The sequence below is a fragment of the Rhipicephalus sanguineus genome, chromosome 11 (assembly GCF_013339695.2).
Source record: "Rhipicephalus sanguineus isolate Rsan-2018 chromosome 11, BIME_Rsan_1.4, whole genome shotgun sequence".
In the NCBI taxonomy this organism is placed as follows: Eukaryota; Metazoa; Arthropoda; class Arachnida; order Ixodida; family Ixodidae; genus Rhipicephalus; species Rhipicephalus sanguineus.
This window is the reverse complement of record NC_051186.1, coordinates 55,728,836-55,754,047: the sequence shown is the minus strand read 5'-3', so window position 1 is coordinate 55,754,047 and position 25,212 is coordinate 55,728,836. Positions and strand designations below refer to the sequence as shown.

General features: G+C 46.4%; 1 protein-coding gene across 1 annotated transcript in view; it reads right to left on the bottom strand.

Moving 5' to 3' along the window:
- Positions 1-6,007: 6,007 nt before the first annotated feature.
- Positions 6,008-25,212, bottom strand: part of LOC119375052 (long-chain-fatty-acid--CoA ligase 4) — a 32,143-nt gene continuing 12,938 nt past the window's right edge. Inside the window, exons 2-3 of the mRNA XM_037645250.2 lie at positions 9,538-10,505; positions 6,008-8,585 (exon numbers count right to left, since the gene is read on the bottom strand). Of these exons, the coding sequence (XP_037501178.2) occupies positions 7,140-8,585; positions 9,538-10,257 (2,166 nt within the window). The 5' untranslated portion in view covers positions 10,258-10,505 and the 3' untranslated portion in view covers positions 6,008-7,139. The remainder of the gene's footprint in view (positions 8,586-9,537; positions 10,506-25,212) is intronic.

Sequence of the window (25,212 nt, the reverse complement as noted above, 5' to 3'; positions counted from 1 at the left end):
CCTATATAACAGGAAACGCCAAGAATATTCGTGTTCACATTGTCGCTTTAGGGGCCTACTGGTGCTTTACAATTTAAACCCGTTGCGGCAAGGCAGTTTTGCTTCGCCGACTGAAACCGCCTCAGCGCGTAACCAGCGGTAGCACACCCACGGTAGAATGTAGCACATTTCCTGGAACAGCATTTTATTTAGTTTCATAAGAAAAGTACCACGCACTTGAAGCACCTGTTAACATTTCATAGCAAACTGGAGTGTACAGAGGATTTTTCCGAAGGGGGGATCAGCTTTTGGGAGAACCTGATTTGCTCTTCCTGGGGTATAAGTTAAACAAAAAAAGTAAGGGGTGGGGGCGGTCAGGACATCCGGGCAACCCGTCTGAACCTGGCAGTGATACCACATGAAATGCTTGAAAAATACGCATAGTGAAGAAATACGCACGCAAAGCATCCCACCAGACGCTACCTTGTTAAACTCCACCATAGAAAACAAACTACAAACAACACGCTCCAGCACAATCGGTCCGTCCGCTGCAAATCAATGACGCGCACGAGCTATCTGTCTAACATGTAATTGTTATCGCAATTTAATAAACAAGCTAATATCAACAGCAGCGCAGGCATGCGCGAGTAGCCGCGATGCAGCTTTGAAGCTCGTACACGAAGCGGGTTTGTGCCTGCAGCAAGCACACGGTGCGAAAACTTTCTTGTTCTGGCATGACATGAAAGAGTGTTCTCTGATGAGTGCCGATGCTGTCACATACCGCATATATTAACGGCGAACGGAAACACGGCGTTAGTCGTAAGCAGTAACCGAAGCAACGGAACGATCTGCTGATTCTCGTCGGCCACGAGGAAATGTACTAACATGGAGGCTTGTTTCCTGCAAACCTTCTTTCAGCATCCCAATTTCCTCAATCTCAGCAACACAGCACTCGAAAATATGTTGGCATTTTCGTTCTTATCAGCCGCCACACGTTGATATGTACGCTCCTTGTCTACATGCGGAGCGCGCTTAGCCTTCAACATGGCGGAAATGCACACAGCGGCCGCTAGATGGCAGCAGATTTTGCATAAGGTGGCATTAGGACAACATGAAACAAGGAAGCTTTTTTTCTTCATTCTCTTTTTTTTCGCCTTCGAGCCTGGTGGCAGACATGTCACCGCCCCGTTATAAAGGGGACGCTCATAGCATCCATCCATCCATCCATCGGTCTATAGAAGGTGTGCGTGCGGTTGCAGTTGCAGTCGTTTATTTTCGCTCTGGCGCGCCGAATCTCGTATCAAGTGATGCAGTTTAGGTAGGAAATGAGTCTGTGAGAGGGCCTGAAAAGGTTGTATCCATTGAGGGTCTAATATACGGTGGTGCGAACGTGTCGCAAGTGGTTATATATTATCAGCACTGTCTGTTGGTAAAGCGCGCAAGTATTTCGACTCGTTCTCGCTGGGCAAGCAAGTGCTGGAACCCTTTGGGGACATATGGATTGGAAAAAATTGGCCGCGTATCTGCGTGCTTCGCTGCAAATGTCGTTTAAAGACGATAGAAGAGGCGCTGCGTGAGATATGGACGCCAACTGGCAATACGTCGGGAAACATGAGTGCTGTGTTGCGGGCTGGTAGTCCCGGCGCAGCAGCAGGTGAAGACCGGCGGTGACCAACGCGACCGGCAGGGACGCCAGCCAGCCCGAACACGCGGTTTGGCGCGAAGCGCTGAAGCAGAAGAAACGTCCGCACTCAACGAGTACTCTCCACACACTCTTTTATGTACACGTCGGCTGGGTAAAACAGGAATGCCAGAGCGGCGCCCCACGGCATTCGTACAGTGCAATAAAACACAACAATTCGTGCAGAGGGCACGGAGGAAGGCAAGTTTCAGCGCAGTCGCATTTTCAGCGCAGCTTAAGAAACTAGGATATTTAGAATTACGTATGTATGCATTTTCTATTAAAGGAACACACCACCTAATATTTACCTAGTGATGTTGCGCCTCAGATATGCGTAATATTTACTTTTTGATCGACAACGTTCACAAGTATGAACTGCCGTACCAGTTCAAGCTGGGTGGGCGGTAAGCAAGTGGTTCAACTTGGCCCTGTAGCTGAATCGAGTGACGTGCCGACAAACAGAAAGACAGACCGAAAGACAGACCAAAATTTCTCCGTTTAAGTATCCCAAGAAAGACCATCGTCTCTAAAACTTTAGGTCCTGCAGGACGCGCTCAGCGCGTAACGGGCGTCTCCCACTTAGGGCCCGACAGAGAATACCTGGCGGCCGCTTCATGGGCCTGCTGGACAGCCCATAGCTGCAACGAATTTTTTTCTCGCACTGTAATCTTTTAGTGTGTTGTTTTATTCTCCGTTTTTCTATGCCGTCGCACCGATTGCCGCTCGTACATGCGGATGTGCGTGAGCGCACAGTCTCAATTTCATGGATCGGATGGCGTCTGTTTGTTGCTCACAAACTGTCGGCACTCTTGTTTCTCGGGTTTTAAGTGACCGCTTATTACTCGCTCGTTTATTGTCCACCGGTGCAAACAAAGTGAGAGCTGTTTACAAGGAAGTGCGGGTACATAAAAACGATGCTGGCGCCCTTCTTTTTCTTTTTTTCTTTTGAGAGTCGTGACATTTGATAGGATTTCGGCGGCGATAAGGTGAAGATGGTTAGAAAGTTTCTTCTGTTGGTGAGGTACCAAGCGCGCCCGGGCTCGAGCCTATGATCGGCATCGGAGGTGATTCGTGTTTACTTTTTTTATAACTTCGTTTACCAGATGTACCCCTTTTGCGAAATTCTTGCTGCCGTTCGCAAATCTAAGCAGCAAATTGGCAGTTATAGAAACACTAGACAAGCATAACAACTTGGTTTTTGTTTTGCGCTTAGAAGAAAATTAACTAGGTTGTATATCACTGCGCGGCTTGTCGGAAACGGTTCTTGACCACGTAAAAAATTGTCTTCCTGAGGCGCAGAGACAGAACTTTTCTTCTTCTTCTATCGCTGTTTATTTCTCTTTCTTTTTTTTTTACTGTTCGGCTTTTATATCACACATTGTATAGGATACACACCGCTTTCTTACGGAAATGGTAACCTCACGACAAGGATCTGTAGTGTTCAGTGAATGTTCGGGCTTTACAAGGCCGGTGCAGAGCACAAATTAAACGTATGATTCCGCGGGTTACCCTGCTGCGAAGTGAGGGATTTCTCGTCCGTTCTAATACCGCTACATAAACTGCAGCGATCACCGTGTTGAGCCGATCTACGAGGCTAATTGTTAGACCTACCACATCATATTAAAATGTAATAATAAAACGAAGCGAAAACAACCCGGGTGGCTACTCGAGCGCACGGTGCTTAGATGTTTCGCGCTTTACCTGACAGGGCCGTACTTGACGCTTACGTTTGTTCGCCTACCTGGACATATCCGATTCTCATTTGACTGTGTGGAACACTAGGTATATAGGATATATTGCGGCACTTGCCGATTTAGAACGTAACACAAACGGTGTACCTTGAAGTGTCCGCAACCTCAAACACTCCGCGCCTGGAGATACACGTCGCATACTTATTCAGACAGCAGTTTCCCATTTTTCTGTCGTTGTTAGGACTACAAAATAAAGTTCTGACTCACTCACTCACAACCAAAACAACCGAGTGGTTTCCTCTTGACCTTTCTGTGGCTGACATCGCAATAAAAGAGAAGAACATCCGCAGGTCGACCTAAAAAACGCAAAAATTGTTCGGCAATGCCACTCATCGAAGCACCAGCCCGCACACTCCGCGCCGTCGCGCACGAGCCAGAGAGGAGGAAAGCGGTGGTTGCCAGTCCGGTCCTCCTCGCCCTATGCAAAGGTTTATAGTACCCTAAGTCGTTAATAATTCGTTCTAAGCACTGCATTTTAAAAACGTTCGTGGCCCAGCGACTCATACGCAGTACACATACAGATGTTGCTAACCTCCATTTCTGCATTTTCCTTCGTCTGTTCAGGATAGCTCGTCGCTCTCCCGTAGATCATTTGCATAGTATTCTGAACTGTCGATATTTCTTAACACACAGGTTGCTGCGTCAGTGAGCTCCGCTTGTAAGTATGCGATTTCACATTACTGCAGTCTTATGATTAGACCTGTATGCGCCACCACTTGTTTTAACTCGACAGTGTTAAAGAGCTCGTTTCGCAAAAATTCCGGTGTCGGCGGCGGAATCTTTAGTTTTGAGCGAAAAATCAACGTTGTCCGTGAGCGAAAATTCGAAGTAGGCGCAAATAAAGATATAACAAAAAATGTTCGGTTCGACTGGGACCAGCCATTCGAACCTGCGACCCTTGGCTCCGTGGCAAGGGTTTGACGACGTGCTCGACAGGATTTTCGCGTTATTCATGTCATGACCCGACAGTCATGTTAGTCAAATGCTCTTACCCTCTCATGCCAATTTTGGTGTACACCAAGTTAAGGAGGCGATCATGAGAGCACCTAGACGTAGGCGGCTAAATAGATAGATAGATAGATAGATAGATAGATAGATAGATAGATAGATAGATAGATAGATAGATAGATAGATAGATAGATAGATAGATAGATAGATAGATAGATAGATAGATAGATAGATAGATAGATAGATAGATAGATAGATAGATAGATAGATAGATAGATAGATAGATAGATAGATAGATAGATAGATAGATAGATAGATAGATAGATAGATAGATAGATACGCTCAAAGTGGCAAAGGTTCGATAAGAAATGCTTCGCATTTAAAAAAAAAAGTCAAACGAAGGGTGTTGCTATAATGTTGTGGAACATGTAATGTTGCTATAATCGGACACTTAGTGCGTGCATATCTTGAGGTTTAGCGCGAAGAAACGACGTAGGACGACAAGAAACACGAAAACGCAGCGCTGTAGCGTTTTCGTGTCTTACGTCGTCCTGCGTCGTCCAACAATAATATGTGCAGCACCAACTATACCACCAGTCTGCTTTGTTGGACTTGTTGAGTGAAACACTGGAGAGCTAAGCAAAAATAACAAAAGAAACGATACTAATGAAAGGTGAGGTCCATCAAGGATGTGCAAAATAATTCCGACATGTAAAATAAGAGAGAAAAGAAAGTTACTGGTTTCGATGTCTCGAACCACGTTCTTTTTTCTACAGATCAAAGGAATGTTTTTAATTCGTAGAGATTTAGTTGTCACTTGGTCAATTCGCACCGCTAGCATTGTTGTTTGGGTAGCAACCGATAAGCCTGATCCTCAGAATCCACGTGCTCGCCTTTTTAATACTATGGTCCGTACCAAAAGATAATTGTGTTAAAAACAGGCAAAAACATGCTACAAAAGACACCGGCAACTTGAGCGACCACACAGTCAGCATGTCAGAATAGTCGCTCGGACGCTGCACAATTTCCTGCGATCGACAACTCCATGCACTGCTATGCATTTGGGTGTGCGCACTGGAATGGAGGGGAAAAGAGAGGTGTGAACTTATTTTTCGACTTGTACATTTCATTTTATTTCATTTTTTGTAAAACTCGAATGGAAGTTATGGAATATATATATATATATATATATATATATATATATATATATATATATATATATATATATATATATATATATATAGCCCTCAGAAGCTCTATAGCCCTCAGAGCCCTCAGAGCGCTCTGCGTGTGACTACAATAGAGTACGTGTCCCTTCGTCAACCCCCAGCTCTCTTTTTCACTGGAACTCATGTTTGCCTCAGGTACACCATTAGAAGCAGTGATCACTCCAAGGATCTGGATCGCGGATAGCTGCTATATACCTTGCATTTGGATTTTTTTTAAAGCGAATCGCGCAGGATGAAAAAGAGAACCTGCATAAATCGCATACCGCAACGGGGAAACGTATTACCTGTTGGTCGCTTTTAATGAAATTGTTTGACCGTTCGTACAACTACGTTGGATATCAGCTTAGAGTCTGCAACGCCGTGCCCACTGACTTGTTGGGTGGTTACAATTCTTCTACATATAAAGTCAAACGATTATTGTCCTTTATTACAAAACGAAAATGTCGCCAGTGGTGCCTCAATTTGTCAGTGGGAAAAGGGGAAAGAAAAGAGAAAGAGACACACGTACAGTCGCGCTCAGTATAACTTGCAAAATGGGAGCGTGTGGCCTCATGAGCCAAAGGATCGCGCATGGCTTCAATCTGCCTTCATTTGCTCAACTAAATTATATTTTATTGTATTATATCCTCCCCAAGTGAAAGAAGAGCATTCAGTTAGTGATGTAATGGGTTGTGGAAGCCATCGGTGATCTTGGAGCTCTTGAGGCCACGTGCTCCCGTGTTGCTAGTCATATTGTGCGCGACTGTACTCACACACCCAGCACTCCAGCCAACAACGCCCGAAGGTGAGGAGCGTTCCTGGGCACGGTTGTCTCAGCAAGAAGTGATGTAAGGGTCCATGTTCAGGGCTCCTTTATCTTACAGGTCAATGTAATCATTACATATATACAAGACGTTGCACGGTCTTAATTACGGCAGCAGTGCATATTGCGCAGCTCACTCGACGTTGTTCTCGTGTTTGGTGTCCGCTTGACCATCGTAATCATAGGCGGGCGCACAGGGAGAGCAGGGGGGCGGCCGCCCACCGAATCGTCTAAGGGAGGCGCCAAGTCTGCCCCGTATACCTTACTTAGTCGGACCCTGTCCGGCCATCGTTTGAAGTTCGGGGTCATGAACATGCAAGTTTTTTCACGAGAATGAGGGCCGATGACCCCTGATGTTGTATTCCAAGAACTGTTTACTCGCCACTTTTACCCACGGAGAGCCGGGGACCAAAGGCAGGCCGTTGAGAGAAGTACGTCGTCGCTTCATTTTCAGTTCTGCATCCATTGCGAATCTTTTCTTTCGGACTTTACCAATGGGGGGGGGGGGGGAGGCACTGGGGTGACACTTCACCCACCTCTAATGGCGAACACTACGTACGCCTACGTTTGTAATGTATGACGAGTGCCCATTTCTTGGTCTGCAGGCACGCCATTTTGCGAGAGCTTCCTCCGTCAGTGTCACTCCAGTGCGGGCCTTGTATTTGAACGCTTGCCAGTCGGTATAGGTAAGCTATGATACCCAGTACTTCAACCGTATCACAAATATAGCCTAATAACTTCCATCACAACTACTCGGGGCGGTGTATGAGAGGCACAACGCATTCCTCGTCCGACTCGTAAAGAGCGTTTATATCACTCTCGTAGTACTTTTGCAGAGGCTTTCTGCAAAGCTTCAACGTGGGCGTGACTAGTCCCGTGTCCGGCGTCCATTCTTCGTGACATAGTCTCACCTTGCGAGGCACCTCGGCCTTCTGCAAATCGCACGAACGCGCGTAGTTCAGAATAAACTCCTCGGCGGTGCCGGCGACTACGGAATCGGCGCACAGCTCTCTCATAGATGCTAATTGTTCCCTGCCGAGGCGTCGAGCCAAGCGCAGCAATTGGTCGTAGTTGGGCGACACGAAGGTCACCAGGTAAGCGTACCGGGAGTTACCGTACACGAACGCGTTTTCGACGAGTGGACAGGACTTGAGCACCGCTTCGACGTGGACTAGGGCCACGTACTCGCCGTGCTGAAGTTTCACGATGTCCTTCTTGCGGTCGATGATCTTGAGCGTGCCGTTGGGGAAGATTTCGCCTACATCGCCAGTGTAGAACCAGCGGACGCCGCCTTCCTCCCGGAACGACTCTCGCGTCAGTTCTTCGTCCTCGAAGTACCCCTTGGTGATGCACGGACCTCCGACAACGACCTCGCCGCGAGGGTTAGGCTTGTCGGCGACGCTGTAGCCGCCCTCCGGCCAGTCGACCAGGCGCAAGTAGCAACCCGGAAGCGGGGGTCCCACGCGTCCCGTGCTTGTGTCCCGCCGATCCATGGCCGTGGTCACGCAGCTCGTCTCTGACAAGCCGTATCCTTCGACGACCGGGCAATTTAGACAGGCCCTCAGAAACCAGCGGGTCTGATTGGACAGCGGGGCCGAGCCGCTCACGATGAACTTGGTTTTGCCTCCGAGAACGCGGCTCGTCTTGTTGAACAGTACCCGGTTGAGGATGGGAGTGTCGAACCCGAGGTTCAGCCAGCGGCATTTGTACTGTACGGCGTAGTCAAATAGCGCCTTGAACAGGGCACCCTTGGAAGCGGCCATTTCGTTGATTCCTTTCCGGATCCGGTCAGCCACGAGAGGAACACAGGTTATCTGAGTCGGCTTCAGAACGGTCGCGTCTCCGCGACAGCTCGGATCGACGCCGTTTGACTTGTCGGTGAGCGTGAGGGGAGAGGAGTAGCCTATGCGACCGCCCACGCTCATGAGCAGTATCTCGAAAGAAAGCTCGAGCATGTGGGCCAGAGGCAGGAAGGCGATGTAGACGTCTTCGCTGCCTGCGACCCCGAAGTTCTGGCAGAGAAAAGCGAAGGATCTCATCGTCGTCATGAGGTTGCTGTGCGTTGCCATGACACCCTTGGGAATTCCCGTGGATCCGCTGGTGAACATGATGATCGCGATGTCATCAGGCGTGGGCCGGCACTCTTGCAAGTAGCGCTGGCTTCCCAAGGTTTGAAGACTGGAGAACGGCATGACCTGCGGTGGATGAACGGAAACCCTGATTTAGGACGGGGCGACAACTTACGCCTTCAGAGTCATCACACAACTGTTTACGCATATACATTGTTTTTCAGGGTGCCATTTCCCGCTCCTGCCTTCAGATTGTTTCGTACCGGTCGGTGACCTGCCTTTTCTGTAAACGGTAAACCTCAGCATCGACCGCGCATTGGATGTGCTCACATCTTACGCATCACTCTTGCCTACACGTAATGTTTCTGGCGTAGTGTAAAAATATAGGCACAATATCAATGTACGCAAGCATTGTGCACTGACCACAAGGCGCTATGTAGCTTTCATTTGACGGCCCAGTGTCGGTAACATCGCCGCTAGAGGTACGCAAAAACGAAACTCAAGAAACGTGAGTTTGTAAGTTTAGAAACTGAACTCACTATATCAGCGCGAGACGGTGCTGTCAGAAAGCTGATTATCAGCGCCGAAGTTCCGTCGCTACAGCACTGGACTGAGAACCTTAGCATGAAGCGTTGATTCCATAACTCGGTGCCCCGTGCTCCATCCAAATAAAACTTTAGCAGACTATTTCTTTGGGCTTGTTGGGGCATTGCTTAACGAAAGATTTGTGGCGCAAACTGACAATCAAGGGAAAATAAGAAGACAGGATCTTGGCGTCCTATCCTGTCTTCTTGTTTTTTCCTTGATTCTCAGTTTGTGCCACCACAGATGAGGCGTTGGTGCTGCAAGTCTTTCGTTAAATGAAATAAAGCCTTCCGTTCTTTCTCTGGCAAAGAGAGCTGTGACACTGGTCCAGTATTAATTAATAGATATTAGCTGTCAACACTCTACTGTATTTTCTGGAGGAGTCGTGGACAAACGACACTGACCTATTATAGCGCGACCGAACTTTACTGAAGATCGCGAGACAGTGTCACGATTGAGCACAGAGTCGGGAAGTAACCCTAAGTGCACTTGCCTGAGGACCCTGAGCTGCAGACGGTTGGAGCTGTTTGGACGAAGCGTTCTCCATGTAGACGATGTGCGTAAGTGACGGCGTCTTGCCCGAGATGCTTATCACCCGGGGAAGGAGGTCCGCAGAAGTGACCAAGTGCGTCACCGCGGTCCTGTTTACTGCGCTCACTATCCCTTCGTTGCTAAGCGTCGCGTACAGAGTGACTAGCGGGACGTTGGCGCGGAAACAGGCCTGCGCCGTTACGAACCACTCCAAGCGCGTCTCGGCTAGGATGGCCATGCGCTGACGTGGTCTCAGGCCTATGGCCTGCAGACCGCGTGCCGTCAGGTCGATCTTCTGGTCGACCTCGTCGTACGTGAGCCACTGGTAGTCGCCCAGAACAAGTTTCTTGAAGACCCTGCCGTCGGGCTGCTTGTCCTCGCTTTGTCCGAGGACTGGCCTCGTACCCAGAGCGGGTCGCTCGGGGTACGACCGAACTGCTTTGCGGGTGGCTTCGTCCAGCGTTCGGACACCCTTCAGGCATTCGATGTCGAGCGTTTCCGGGCGTACGTAAGGCGACGACGGGTCGCCATCTTTGATGGGTTTGGCGAACCGCAGTCGTTTTTGCTTCCAGTAGACCCAGGGCTTCTGGAGTACGAAGTAGACGGGAATGCTGATGACGTCGTAGGCGGTAACGAGGACCTTGATTAGGAAAACGACTAGGTCGATCGCAAAGGAGAACATGGCTTTTTGTGACCTGAGAGCGTTAGCGTTGAGAAGAATCAAACATCGAAGTTCAGGTGAGTGTAGCTTCGTAGGATGATTTTCATGTTTTGCGGCAGTGAGGACATTGAAGAACTAATCAGCGCTGGTGGGGAAGACGGATTCGGTGCTTTATATGTTCAATTCATTTTTTTCTTCGAGTCGTACTAGGCCCTAGATGGTAAGTCGCTCCTTGCCGCGTCTCTCTGTTTCCGTTTTAGCTTCCGATCCTGCGAAGGAAAAGAACATTGGTCAGCATGCTTATTAAGTCGCTAACACAGACAACTACAGAATTATACGGAGCGTCAACAAATAACTAACTAAATACACACATCAGCAATATGGGCTCTCGCTGACGACACTTTGGACTCTAGTAGTTCCACCTGCAAGAGCCTATCCGCCTTCTAATTGAAATAAAAAATAAACGAGGAAAGATATCGCCATTTTCTCGCGACGGCCACCGCTTCTCGTTTGTTTATTACTATGTATAATATGAAAATTTAAAATAACGTTAAGTTTCACACTCGGTGAGTCAAATTTCAGTATGTGTGCGGACGTGCTGTTCACGTACGTTGTCTGCTTCGTATGCGACGTTCGAAAATGAGTGGCATGGTCGCACCTCGAGTATACAACGTAGTATGCTATTATCGCATCCCTTATTATTATACTAGTGCCTGTCCAGTACCTTCGAAACGCTTGCAGTACTAGGTGTCGCTTCAGTGTTCGGATTCGCTACGTGCAGGCGTAGGTAACGGACGCTATGTACATTGTAGAGAGCGGTTTCTTTTTTCGGTATAATAGTGTCAAGGCTTGTCTGAAGAAAAGAAATCAGAAAGAGATAACTAGGGTGATATACTGCATGCACTATAAGGAATAATACCTGATTGTAACAAGAATGATAATTGGCTACTTGTCGTTGCCTTGTTGCGAAGAGTGTGCCAATAAATATTATTATCAACATGTAATTTGGCCGCAAAGGCGCTGCGCGGTTAAGAACGAGCCAGTAACATCACCAGGCGGATGCATAAGCGTCGAGTAGGTGCTCATCGCTTGCTCAGTGCGCCTGCATATACGTGACTTGAGTTTTGATACATTAATAAACGTTCGCCACAACCGCGAGAAATGCCTCGAAAAGCATGCCGGAGCGCACTGAAAGAAATAATAATAGTAAAAAAAGATTCCCTGTTGCACTTTGGTGAATGCTGATTTGTCACATATATAACTGCCTTCAAAGATCCACTATTACTCTCTTTTCGAGATCCTTATACTCTCTTCGGAGAGTCGTGGGAGCCGCGACTCTACAAAAGAGAGTTAACGCGTACCCTTAAAGGGAGTTATATATATGCGGCAAGTCAACACTCACCAAAAAAGGAGTAATTGGGTAACCTTTTGGTTTTCATCAGCGTTGTATACCTCTAGCAGGTGGGAAAATGTGGCGGTCTGTGAGTGTGCAGGAAACTATAATGAAGAAGCGATACAAGCATACAATGGTATACCTCGAACAGTCACCTCGCTTGCGCTGTTTCTCTTCAGGTTTTGTCAGCACATACACTCTAAGAACTGTGACTCTCTTTTTATACATGTGAGAGTCATATGTGAGAGTCGTGGAACGCACGACTTTCCAAAAGAGAGTCAATGCACCTTTCTCTAAAAGAGAGTCACCTTTCCCCTCTAAAGGGAGTGCTACACATGTGACTCTTACATGTATAAAAAGAGAGTTAAATGACACCTTTTCTTTTCTTAGAGTGTATAGCTGGGGATGATACCCGCCGCAGCATGAATCGCAACCCGTAAGATCCTTTAGCTTTTCTTAATATCCTTTAAGCTAACGTCCTTGAAGCACGCATCTCCTAAGTGTGGTGACAGAGAAATCACCAAAAGCTATAACAGAAGACGCATCGTGAGATCCCAGCCCGTGATAAACATTGGGGACGTACGTTTCAGCTTTGCTGGTTAACCGTCTTTTTATTTTTTTTTCGTAGAGTGAAAGACAGGCATGTGGTCCTGTGTGCAACCCCGACTTTCGCCTGGAATGTGGAGTGTTGGCTGGCGAGAATTCCGGGCCGAATTCGCGAGCTCCAATGCCGTACGAACCCAACCAGCCCGATGAAAAATGCTCGTCGGCTCGAGTCCTAACCCCGTGCCCGAGTAAAAATCGACCGGGCTGTCAAAGATCGGCCCGTGACCCCCCCTCCCCCCAACCTCCCTCTAATCTGTAGCATCAGTCAAACCCGGTCGCATTCTCTTGTGCTTTAGGGCAGCCACGTAGCCGAGTCATTATAGATTCATGCATATGTCACAGCTAGCGCTCTGAAAACTGGGTGAAAGACATATAGCTGGCAAATGGGTTGAAAGTAGGCCGCAAATATTTCATTAAAGCCTTGCTTGTACGAGGCCAGCTGCTACGCAAACATACAGAGTTCACGGACGCCTTCGGCGCGGCTGCTAGCAAAACGGAAACGATAGATTGCGCGCAAATTTTTAGAGAACGTCTGAGAGTTTCCCGTCAGTGTTTCGTGATACAGCCTCGACAGCCAATTTGTCACCGCGATTTAGCGATACAGAGTACATCGCAGCGCAGCAGAATGTCGGTATTGTAGCTAATGTAGGCGAAATAAAATATATGCTTGTGGCGAAGCAATCATACTTTATGTATGTTCGTGCGTAACAATACCTTTTGTGTGCTGTGTGCACATATACACATGCAAAACTGAAAAATTTCTTGGGAACGGGGAAGGTTCTTCGACCCCCCTCCCCCAACAACACCCCCCCCCCCCCTGGCTACGCCAGTGGAGGGCCGCGTTTCTGTACGCCCGCCGGCGCCAGGTTTTTTGCGTACGACAACGCCGCTACCGAAATCTGTGACTCCTACCAAGCTTCACTTGTAAAATAAGCAATGAGTGTGCGCTGTTAGCGACAGTAATTTAAATACTTGCTCATCTACGCCCTTTCCATACTTCCTCCTAAAATCTTATTTGTTTCTTTTCTTTCCGGCGTACGAAGGTCGAACATTTCTCAGTGTGCTCGGATACATCAATTATCGCCATGCAGCTGGCACAACGCGTGGGAAACCCTCTGGCAATATTTGTACGCAAGTGCGCAGTTTTCTATTTGAATGCCGCTCTCGACCGGTTGCGAAACATCGGCTGTAATCGCGCAAGCGTCGTTTTTTCAGGTGTTGTGCGACCTCCTACAAGGTCGTGGCGGCAACGCGAGATGACATATCGATCCTCTATACGTATAGCGTGACAGTAAGGCTTTGCATGCGGGCACAACAACATTACTATTCAAGCGGAGCCAGTTATTAGTTACAAATTTCTGTGGTGGCGGCGGCATGGCGCGCGAGAAACCTAGGCGTCCGATGTACTGCGTCAATAAGACTATAATAATACATTTTTGGAATATTACGCGCAAAAACCACGATCTATCTATAACACTCGCCGTAGGAAGGCACTTCGGATTACTTTTGTCAAGCGGTACGTTTTTAAAGTGCACCCAAGTCTATGTACTCTGTTGTTCTTGTGTTTCGCCTATCTCAAAACGCAAACCAATATGGCCGGGAATCGAACGCATGACCTCGAACACGAATGCGCAAGGCCACCTCCACTATAATCTAACGCGGCTTTTTAATTAATTATTTAACGTACCTTCGGCCACCTAGGCGGGGTATTGAGCAAGGGGGATTAGCAAATGAAATAATAACACGATTAAGTTAATTGACACAACGTCTAACCACTCTAAGAACAATTGTGACGTATAAGAAAGGATTATCATTACACAGGTGACCTCCGAAGCATTGAGGCTGTGACACGTTTCCGGCTGTGCAAACTGCTTCCGGTGCATCCATCCTACAAAAGCATGGTCTTCTACGCAATGTGTCACTACGAATGAGCGGTGATGGCACTCTGCATGCGATTGCGGGCTTTGGAAACGAGAGTAAGGCTGACAAAAATATTCGAGGAAGTTACACGGCTTTAGCTACACAATAAAGTAGCATATCAATTGAAAGAGCGCTTCTCAGCCAATCTAAAACCAGGAGCCGTATTGAAAGCTCTTCACTGAGCTTTGCAATCGAAGTTGAAAGAGGCCAGAATGGGTATAAATCGAGCCAGCTCTCATAGGCTGTGTGGTAAAATCTTCAAATGGCCTGGGAAGGTAGGCGCCTTGTGGCACGTTCTTCTAATTACACCTAAAATGTTCTCGTGGTTCCCTAGTATCTGAAACCGAGAGTCGCTTTCAATATCATGTTTCGTTCGTGAGAGATGATTTTTTTTTGTGCTTCCCATTCAGTTAAGGCAGGGCGCCCCGCCGCCGCCGAGAGATGGCGCGACATGTACGTGCCCCAAAATCCTGGGGATGTTAAGTGATTCAATCATCAGAGCTTGCAGCGTTCTCACTTGTTGATTAACTCAAGCTCGCGCTTTCTCATTTTAGCTCAATTTTCACGCTTGGTGAGGCATCTGATGCTTTTGCCTTAACATCCTGATAGTTTTATCCAGAGGGCGATATAGACAGTTTTCTCGTGCTTAATTGTCGTAGGTTTGTATTACCAAGGCGACTATTTTTTTCTTCTTGCCGTCGTAACCTGACTTCGTGCTTTATTCACTCCGTTCCGTGTACTACGCGCGCTTAGCCCCTGGGCTCGTAGAGGCCAAGAGAACTTTTAAGTGCGTGTTTCAGCAATGTTTCTATGCATCCCCCGCACAAATCTATATACATATTAATCTGGTTTCACGACATAGAGAGCATAGAGAGACTGGATCTTTTTAAACCGTATCTTACGAAGCAATGTATCATGCTCTGCGCGCACAAACGTTGCGCATAATCTTAATGTTCACTATAAATGAGATATAAGAAACCGATTTATAAGTTTGCCTGTTATCGTACTACATTGAATGAACGAAAGAAGGGAATTTTAAGGGCTCATTTTTGTTTGTCAGAGAAAACCTTAATAAAAACAAACAGAAATAAAGCTAAGGAAAGTATATAGCGGACGTTATTCGTAGTATTTTAACTGTACAGTTGTAATTATGATATAAAAGTGGATAAATTAAAGTGGACGAAAAGAAAACTAGCCGCCTGCAGGGACCGAACCTTCGACCTTTGCACAACGCGCCCGATGCTCTGCTTACTACATTGAGGTCCTCGTGGGCACTGCTTCGTCGACATTCGCTAGAGTCGAACTCCTGACTCCGCCATCCCGAGATGTTGTCATGAGATAACCTTGTACTGTGTAGGTTTTTGTGACCAACGCATCCTTTAATAAGCACCTCGATTGGCTTATCGCCACAGGGCAAATGCCGTTAACGCACTTCTAGAATAAGTTACCAAGTGCGTCATACGCGTCACAAATTTCGCAGGGGTGCGCGTTTAACAAGTCGATGTTTTTCTCTTTTTTTTTTTTTTGGAAGGCCGTTCAATCAGCCGTCCACAATTATCCACAGGATTTGTGCTTATAGGCTTTACGCGAGAACCATTTTTCAACGAAGCTTATACACCTGATTTGGAAAACAAGCAGGAAGTCATGAACCTCGCGTTCGTTATGATGCTGACGCTGTAATGAATGCCAAATTGATTGATTGATTGTTTGATTGATTGATTGATTGATTGATTGATTGATTGATTGATTGATTGATTGATTGATTGATTGATCGAACTTTCTCTTTAAGTTTTGCTTCTCAGAGTTTGAGTTTCCAATCGCTCTGACGTGATGTACTTCTTTCCGTTTTGCCGAGCCTATTGGAGTTCGTAAAACTCGGAGATCAGAACACATAAAATAAAATAGATAGATAGATAGATAGATAGATAGATAGATAGATAGATAGATAGATAGATAGATAGATAGATAGATAGATAGATAGATAGATAGATAGATAGATAGATAGATAGATAGATAGATAGATAGATAGATAGATAGATAGATAGAAAAGGGCGAAATGAACGGGAATGCAGAGTACTGTTCTTTCGAATTTTAGTGCGATTCATAACGAATGCCGTCATCTATTGCAAGAAAAACTCAAGATAGCGATGGTTACCACGACAACTGTGAAGATGATGATGTGTGAATTGGTTATGAGAATGAAGCATGCGTATATGCCTCCTAGACATTTCGAAGCGTTTCTATTTACATACGCAACTGTATAAATCTGCATCACCTATAGATTCCTGAACTCACGTAGGAAACATTGCGTTCATGCTACCTTACTGAATTAATTGTTTTTAACTTCGTCACGCGTTATGATATATATTTTTTAATTTACCGAGCGATGGTGAATATAAGCAGGTGGTGCCACCTAAAGACGTTACTGGCTGTATTGCGTCACGACTCTGAGCAGCCGCCCGGCGTGGCTAAAAGAAACACCAGTTGCCATCACGTCTGCCTGTGGTTTTACTAGAGGCGATTGATTGATTTAATGTTGCGGTTTTACGTCCCAAAACCACGATATGATTATGAGAGATGCCGTAGTGGAGGGTTCTAGAAATTTCGACCATCGGGGTTTCTTTAACGTGCGCCTAAATCTGAGCACACGGGCCTCTAGCATTTTGTCTCTGTCGAAATGTGGCCTCCGCAGTCGGGATTCGATCCCGCGACTTTAGGGCGAGCAGTCGAGCACCTTAACCAGAGGTGAATATTCTTGAGCATGCAGCAGGTGTCACGGGTGCCAACGTTTAGACAAGCTGTCTTGTCTTCATGTTGCTACCTTGAAGAAGGCAAGACCACATGTGAAAACGTTTTGCTCCAGCGATACCCCGTGTTCAAGTATCTTCATATCTTGAAGCCTCCATCCTCCCTTGAGCTTCGGCCTTGGAGGTTTTACTATGATTTATTACCTGCAACTGCAGGCTGCAAGATACTCACGCGAACACTCACGACATTCCTCCATGGTGGGAAACCAGCATCATTTTGAAAGAACCACGTGAGGAGTTAGCAAAACGTGTTGCTGGGCCCTTGCTTCCATGGCTTTCACGCTCGACAAGCGCGTACCTTATAAGAATGTCGCATGGTTACTTTCGATCGCGATCGAGGCTGTGTCGGTATCGAATTGATCGGCCACCATTGGCTTCCTACAAAAACCTCCCTTCAATCGGGACTACAATCGGACTCGATAGCGATTGAAACTGGGCCTTGTGGCACTCGCGTTAAACGGGAAATTGAAATGTTATAAGTAGGGGTGTGCGAATATTCGAAATTTCGAATATTTTTCGAATAGCGTTTGCTATTCGATTCGATTCGCACTGAAATTTTACTATTCGAACTATTCGAACTTGCCAAAGACAAATGCAGTCAACGTCCGGTTGAAAGTGACCCCTTCAGGTTTTCAATATGCTTCACCTCATTACACTCTCGTAGTGCGGCAAAGCTGCCTTTCAAGCTCCGTTACGGTCGAACTTAGCCAAGAGGCAGTCAACGTCCGTTTGGAAGTGGTCCCTAGATTTTCAATATGCTTCACCTCATCACAGCCCCGTGTTGCGGCAAAGCTGCCTTTCAAGGTCTGTTACGGTCGAACTTAGCCAAGAGACAGTCAACGTCCGATTGGAAGTGGTCCCTAGATTTTCAACATGCTTCACCTCATCACAGCCCCGTATTGCGGCAAAGCTGCCTTTCAAGGTCCGTTACGGTCGAACTTAGCCAAGAGTCGGTCAACGTCCGTTTGGGGGAAGTGGTCCCTAGATTTTCAATATGCTTCACCTCATCACACCCCCGTATTGCGGCAAAGCTGTCTTTTAAGCTCCGCTACGGTCGCAAATGTATTAACTCAAGAAAACGCTGGTTCCAATATGGAGATGAAAGATGTGGCAGAATTGGGGGCTCAATTAATGCTGTTTTGGACCTGAAATTCGGGCAGGAAGTCCGAAAAATCGGACGCCGAAGCTTTTTAGCATCCAAAATTTCAGATGTTCTTATATATCGATGTGTACGAGGCAGATTTGGAACTCCGGACTTGAGAGCACACTCTTGTCCGCCACATCAGTTGGGCTTCCACTGAAGTTGAAAGAGGAGGAGAGGCCGAGGAAATGGCATCTTTGCCTATCACTTGTAAAGTGTTGTTGGCAACACTTTGGTTGCACCAAATCATGTACATAAATACAATTCGGTCTCTACATTGCCTCATTCTTGATAAGAAAGACAACTATGAAATATGACCCCACCAGCGCTTCATCAACCTAGCGAAAAGAAACACTTTCATGTTGCTATCTCACAAGAACATACTTAGGGATTCTCTGCAACTTTTTCTGTAATTTCACTTCGAATTATTCGAAAAATGTTTGAGAAATATTCGAAAATTATTCGAAATTATTCGATTCGATTCGCACTCAATCTTTATTATTCGAATTCGCTTCGCACTCAAAATTTCGCTATTCGCACAGCTCTACAAAAGAGTTCTATATATAGTAGGGGTGTGCGAATATTCGAAAGTTTCGAATATTCGTCGAATATTTCATTCGAAATATTCGTCGAATATTTCGAATGAAATATTCGACGAATATTTCATTCGACGAAAATCGTGTATTCGAAAAGTTTCGAATATTCGATAACTTCGAATATTCGAAAAATTCGAATATGCGATTCGATTATCATGCATAAAATAACTCGTCTTCCATATTTCTGCTGCGTTCGTATCGCTAAAAACGTTGCCGACGGGAGCAATAAACATCGTAAGTACACGGAGGCATGATATCTGCTTGCGACGAGCGCCCCAATACGTATGATTTATTGCTGGTGCATCTCCGACGTGCAGCGCTGTTGGCGATCATGTAACCGTACATTTTCAATATTATGCGGCCGTAACGTGCCGCTCTACCACTCGTTCACTATGCGGGACCACTTCTGAAGAAAGACAGTGACCCACGTGACTGGTGGCGGACTGTAGGCACCTTCAGATACCCCAGTCTGGCAAAGCTGCAAAGCTCCCTATACCAGCCACTTCTGTTCCAAGCGAGCGTGCCTTTTCAGTGGCAGGGGGTGTCTCTGTTACAAGGGAGCGCCTGCTGCCTGATCATGTGGAGCAACTCATATTTCTACATGATAACATGTAGTCATTACTTTCATTGTGCCGTGATATTTGCTTGCGTTGTGATGTGCATTGTGCTAGCCTTGACATTGTGTTTTGGAGATAGCCGTGTATGTTTTGTTGCCAGTCAGGCTGTTAATGTTTTTTTTTCTTCAAATAGCTACGTGTTAAATAAAATATCGTTACTGTCGAGGCATTTTTCCTTTGATATTCGATATTCGATTCGATATTCGAAGGTGGATATTCGTATTCGATTCGTATTCGAAAAATTTGATATTCGCACACCCCTAGTTATAAGCTCTTGTCTTTCGTGTATATACTTCGCAGAACTCCTATAGGGTGCGCGCTTGCCAAACTTGGAAGTGAGGAATTAAGTTTCGCGTTATACCGGGTGTACCAGCTAAGTCGGACCAAGATTAAAAAAAAAACAAAAAAACACGCGCTCTAGTAATGCGACGAAAGGGGCTAGTTGGTTCATGTTGGCTTGCTGATGCTCTTACGGTAGGGAGACGCTTTAAGGTACACAGTACCGTCTCCCTACCGTAAGCGCATCACCAAACCAACATGCGCTGTAGGAAAGTTCTACCTGCTGTATATTAGTGGTAGTCGTGTGTACATACAATTCGGCCACGCAGCGTACAGTGGGGATGGAAAGAAACGCGAACATGCGACATCTACATTTCCTGCTGTTTTTCATTTATTTTCAAGTGGCTGTAGCCTGGATGGTGATAAAAAGCCACTAGAATAATCCACGATACAATCAAGAATCATCTAGCGTCTTTTTATTGCCACCGAGGTGAGAGCGTGATGACAACAGCGCGCCGCGCTGTTCGCGTTTCTTTCCATGCCCCCTGTACGTCACCCAGCATACGAAGGGCGAGCTATTTATATACACCATTTACCGCTGGCGGTGCGCAGAGCCTGGAGGTGCTTCAGCGTATTCACTATCACACGCAAGATGGCGCGAAGGGTGCGCTTTAAGGGGACCGACAACTGCCCACAATATGAAATGAGTTGACTCCACTGATGTAAAGATTGTCCGTCGCACTGACTCAAACCAACCCTGTTTTTTTTCGTGAGAGATGGATTTATATTTTATTTCTTAATTGAAAGTCACGAAAAATGACCTGTGGCGCCTCTGGCGGCAAAAACATGAATGAACCGATGAAGACGGTCACGTGACCGTTGATTGCTGCACGCGGTCGATGATCTTTTTGTTAGTATTAAAATATTGTTCGTTTCTTTGTATTAAAAGGTATTACTCCATAATAATGTACATATAGGCCTGCGTTAGTAGTATGCATTAAAGTGGCGCTGCCTTCGTGTGACGTAATGATCCCATGCTCGTCAGCGCGTCTTGAGCAACTTTTCAGCGTGCTCATGCAACCGTGCACGCAGTTTCCAGGTCGCTAAGATTTCGGAGCAAGATAGTTTTGCTACCTACACTTCGTCTCAGAAATGACGCGCGCTGCTACTCGGTGCGGCCGTGCATATGCACAGTTACGTTTTCGATTACTTGGCCTGGCTCGTGTATCGAGAGAGTAACGACGCCGGAACAAGCCATCCATGACACAGGCGCAGGCAACCTTGGGCGCAGGCGCACACAACGCTGTACAAATACCGGGAAGGTGTATAAAGCCACACATCTCATTGTAACAGCTTGCTATTTTCAAAAATGGTTGGAAAGCTCAAAATAAAGGTGGTTGAGCATAGTTACAGTAACTCCTGTGAAAGCAGACCAACGACAGCTTTCACAAGAATTTGCGGCATCGCTATCAATTCTCAGCGTTGCTGAAGCAAGCCTTCATGCGTGTTTGGAGCCTTTCAGATCGAAAAATACTGCTTATAAAATAACTACGTGCTTTTCGGATAAACCACTGCAGCTACAAACGCTACGAAGGGTGAGCTTCCTGTCGCGCCGTAAAAAACTGGGTCGAGAAAAATCAGTTGTCGGTCCCTTTAAAGGTCGTCGCATCGCTCATGTTTCGTCGGAGGTGGGATGTGCGCGCGCCTCCTGCCTGTACTTTATTTAACCTGCAGGGCGTTTTCGCCCGTATTCGCACGCCTGTCTCGTGAGGGGTAGGTTTGTACGTTTTGTGCTTTCACCTCAAGGTTTGCGTTAAAGCTATAGACCGCGCGAAGGTCACTTCGCTCGCTGCAGCGGCCGCGTTTGCGAAAGGAGCGGGCTGCCAGCTAGAAGAGCCAAAGTAGGGGCTAGTTGGTTGTGCATAGTCGGCACTTGCAGTGCGCTGTTCAAACACAAAGAAGCAACAACTGTGACACTTGTTAGTTCGTGCTCGTCATTTGTATACCTGTGCGTTCTTTTCGTGCGTCCTTCTTTGTGCTTGAGCAACGCGCTGCAAGTGTCGAGCTGTGGCAGTTGTCTATAGTTCGCGCTCGTCCTGTGTGTGTTCTTTTCGTGCCTCCTTTGGGCATGAGCAGCGCGCTGCAAGCTTCAAGCTGCTTGCCGTCCTTCGTGTGACATTCCATTTTGTTGCTGTCGCATTCATTGCTTCGCCCTTACGGCGACATTGTGGATATTTGTACATTTGAACGAAACAAGAGCGCCACGTGCTGTTTTCGTTTCGCTCCACTGTTACAGCACACGCGATGGCATAACACATATGCGATGCGTCTATCTTTCGACTTAATTGGCTGCATTATCCGCGTTCTGAACGACTCCAGGAATGTTGCGCAGGCATGCTGCTATACTCATGCCGGTTATATAGATATTTTGTTTTGCTAACACCTGGCGCACGCTTGTGTGCGAGAACTTGTTTTGACGAGCATTTCGCAATGAAATGTGCATTTTCTAGTAGTGCCTCTGCCGTAATACGGGATCGTGCCTTTTCTGTACTGGCGCACTCCTGGCGCACTGTACTGGACTGGCGCACTCGAGTCCCTTCTGACTTCCGGCTTATTTAGACCGACCATTTAGGTCAGGAGTCTCAAACACGCGGCCCGGCCCACACATGACTGTCCTAGTCCCATATTTTTTTTATTTTCCTAATATGTACGTTCATAAGAGTTGAGCATTGCTGGGTGGTATTCTCATTATTTTCTCGCACATTGCGATTAATAACGCCGTGTTGGGGTAAGCTTTACTGACGTGACTAATCTCAGGCATTTTTTTAGTGAGGCACCCCGTGCGGTCACCATGTGTTCAGGCATAATCGTGGAACAAAAACTCTATACCTCAGAATCGGCGTCCAGATTTGAGTTATTCTGGCGATATGTATCGCTAGGTTTCTCGAATTCTGACATGAAATCCCTTTCAGAAATGACTCATGTATAAGATATGGGAAAGGCCTTCTCTCAAATGGCAACGTTAGCTGACGTGCAGAACGGACAACTCGAATGCTGATAACACTCGAATGCTGATATAAACCTGATTGTAAACTTTAAATATCTTAGAATCAATAGTCCAAACAGGACAAAACTTCAAAGGAAGATAGCGGTTTAAAATGATGAAGAATCGTTAAATAGGAAGTGTTGCCGGAGCCAACGCGTGGACTAAGGGATTTGTGCTTGTCTAGGCAGCAACAACCGACAGCAACCACTGCTTTCCTCGGAAACCTTTTATGCATGACTAGCAAACTCATCGTGACCCTCAGAAGGAAATGCGAAGAATAATAAACTTGTACATAGAGAGATGTAAGTGAAATCTGTGTTCTCAAATAAAAAAAGGGAACAAAATAAATGGTGGCGACAGGAATCGCGAAGGGTTTGGCGCTGAAATGTAAAGAACAGGCTTCAGCGTCATACCTCGTTAAAAAACTCCAATAGAACCTTCATCTGGCATAACATTGCTGAACACTCGTATTTCCTTAATTCCTCGCGCAAATATGCAGGTGCGGTGTGCTTTATAAGGAGTCACACGTTGCTGTTGCTCAGCGGCTGCGTCATTGTGCTGTCGAGCTGGAGGTTGTAGATTCGATATAGTCCGCAGCGACTTTGGGTTGTTTTGAAATTCGAAAACGCTCGTATACGCTCACGTACGCTCATGTCCGCTCATGTACGCTCACTCACGCTCATGTAATTAAGAAACTCGTGCTCATAAAATGGAATCAGCTCGCGCAGGAAAGGGTAAATTGGAGATCGTTGGGAGACACCTTCGCCCTGCAATGAAGATATCATAGTATGATTACCATGACTTACATCTGACCGTTAAAGAACACTAAAAAGTTGACACGAATCAGGAACTCACTACGGCGGTGCCTCCCACAATCCACTGTGAAGCTTCGAGAGTATAAACGAAAGCAACCTTTGTGGATAGTTTGGTTTTCTAGAGTTCCGCCGTGCGCGTAGAGACCTATATACAAACGACGGCATTGGAGTCATCAACAACTTCGATAAGTGCTTGCGATTCAGCGTTTAGTTAGTTATTAAACCTACTGCAGTGCTTGTTTTATAGCGAAAGCTGTTATGAGATCACAACAAGGGCCGTTTTTGGCGCCGTAGTTGTCCGCCGCCGCCGGTGTCCGTAACCACTATCGCTCGAAATAAGAAAAAAAAAACGAAATAAGAAAAAATTTCCAGGATGAAACGAGGTTCGAACCTGTGCCCTCTGCGTGGGAGCCCAGTATTCTACCTCAGAGCCATGCCGCTGCTTGAAAGTGCGTTGCAAAAAGACCGTATGCAGGCTTCACGTCGCGAAGGAACCGCATTAACACATGTAATGTAGCGTGGTAGACGAGTAAAATAACAACCAAGCGTCCCACAACGCGAATTTTGTAACCAGGCGTCACACAATGCGAGTTGCGCAACGAGTGGGTTATTGTTGAATGCTTCCAACCCATTACAAAGGGCTCTCCAATAATTCTTCATCGTCATCAGCTGCAGCATCAACAAAGTGCACAGAATGCCTTAAAGGTGTTTAGCGGGCACCACGATTCTCTGCAGAATGACGAAAAATGAAATAGTGGCTGCTTCCCTACTTCAAAAAATTATTATCATATATAGCGTAGTGGGTTCCTCGCAAGTGCACTTCTATAGGTTGCCAAGGAAGCCCATAAGGCTCCCATGATGCATTTCCTCAGGGTCTCAATAAAGTTCTTTCCCTGTCTCTCTCTCTCTCTCTCTCACGTTGACCTATGTTATATAGCGTGGTGGGAGAGTAAAATAACGACCGGGCGTCACACGATGTGAATTGTGGGTCGTTTAAAGCTTCCAACCATTACAAATGGCTCAGCCATTATTCTTCATCGTCATAAACCGTCGCATCAACAAACTGCACCTAATGCCTTGCATGTGGTAGCTCGTTTCTCCGCAGAATGACGAATAATGTCACCGGTGTGTGCTTCCCAACTTCACAAAAATTATGATTTGTGGCGTAGTGGGTACGTTGCTAGTTTACTTGTATTAGTAGCCACAAGAGAGTTTATAACGGGTTCTAGAAATGCCGCTCTTCTAGCTTTCGCTGTGACTGTGCTGCGCTTTCCGCGCAGACCTGGCGTTTTTTTTTTTTTTTGACTCACTGTCACACTCGAAAGCCCCTGACAGTGGCAGCTGGATTGCTACTATCCAATAACCACTAATAGCTGGAACATTACTCTACATAGTGGGAATCAGAACAGCTTGTTCCCCTTTATTTCTATCTCGGGCCAAAAGAATTATTAGTTGGGTTATAACGTAATTAGTGGATACTTAATGAGTATTTCTCTTCGACTATACAAACCTGAAGCTCCGTCACATCATATAAAAAAAAAACGAAACGACATGCCTCTCAAGTTACGCTCGCATTCTGAGATATCAAAACTGGTGCACCGAAAACTCTGCATTTGGTGTTGATTGGGGTGTGGTTAAACGTCTGCAGAAGTTGCATGGTGTCATATAAGTATAGTTCATTTCATATGCAGTACCCCGCCATATATGGCTCTACTTGGTGTCGCATATGGTGTGGCCGTGTCATACACGGCTGCAT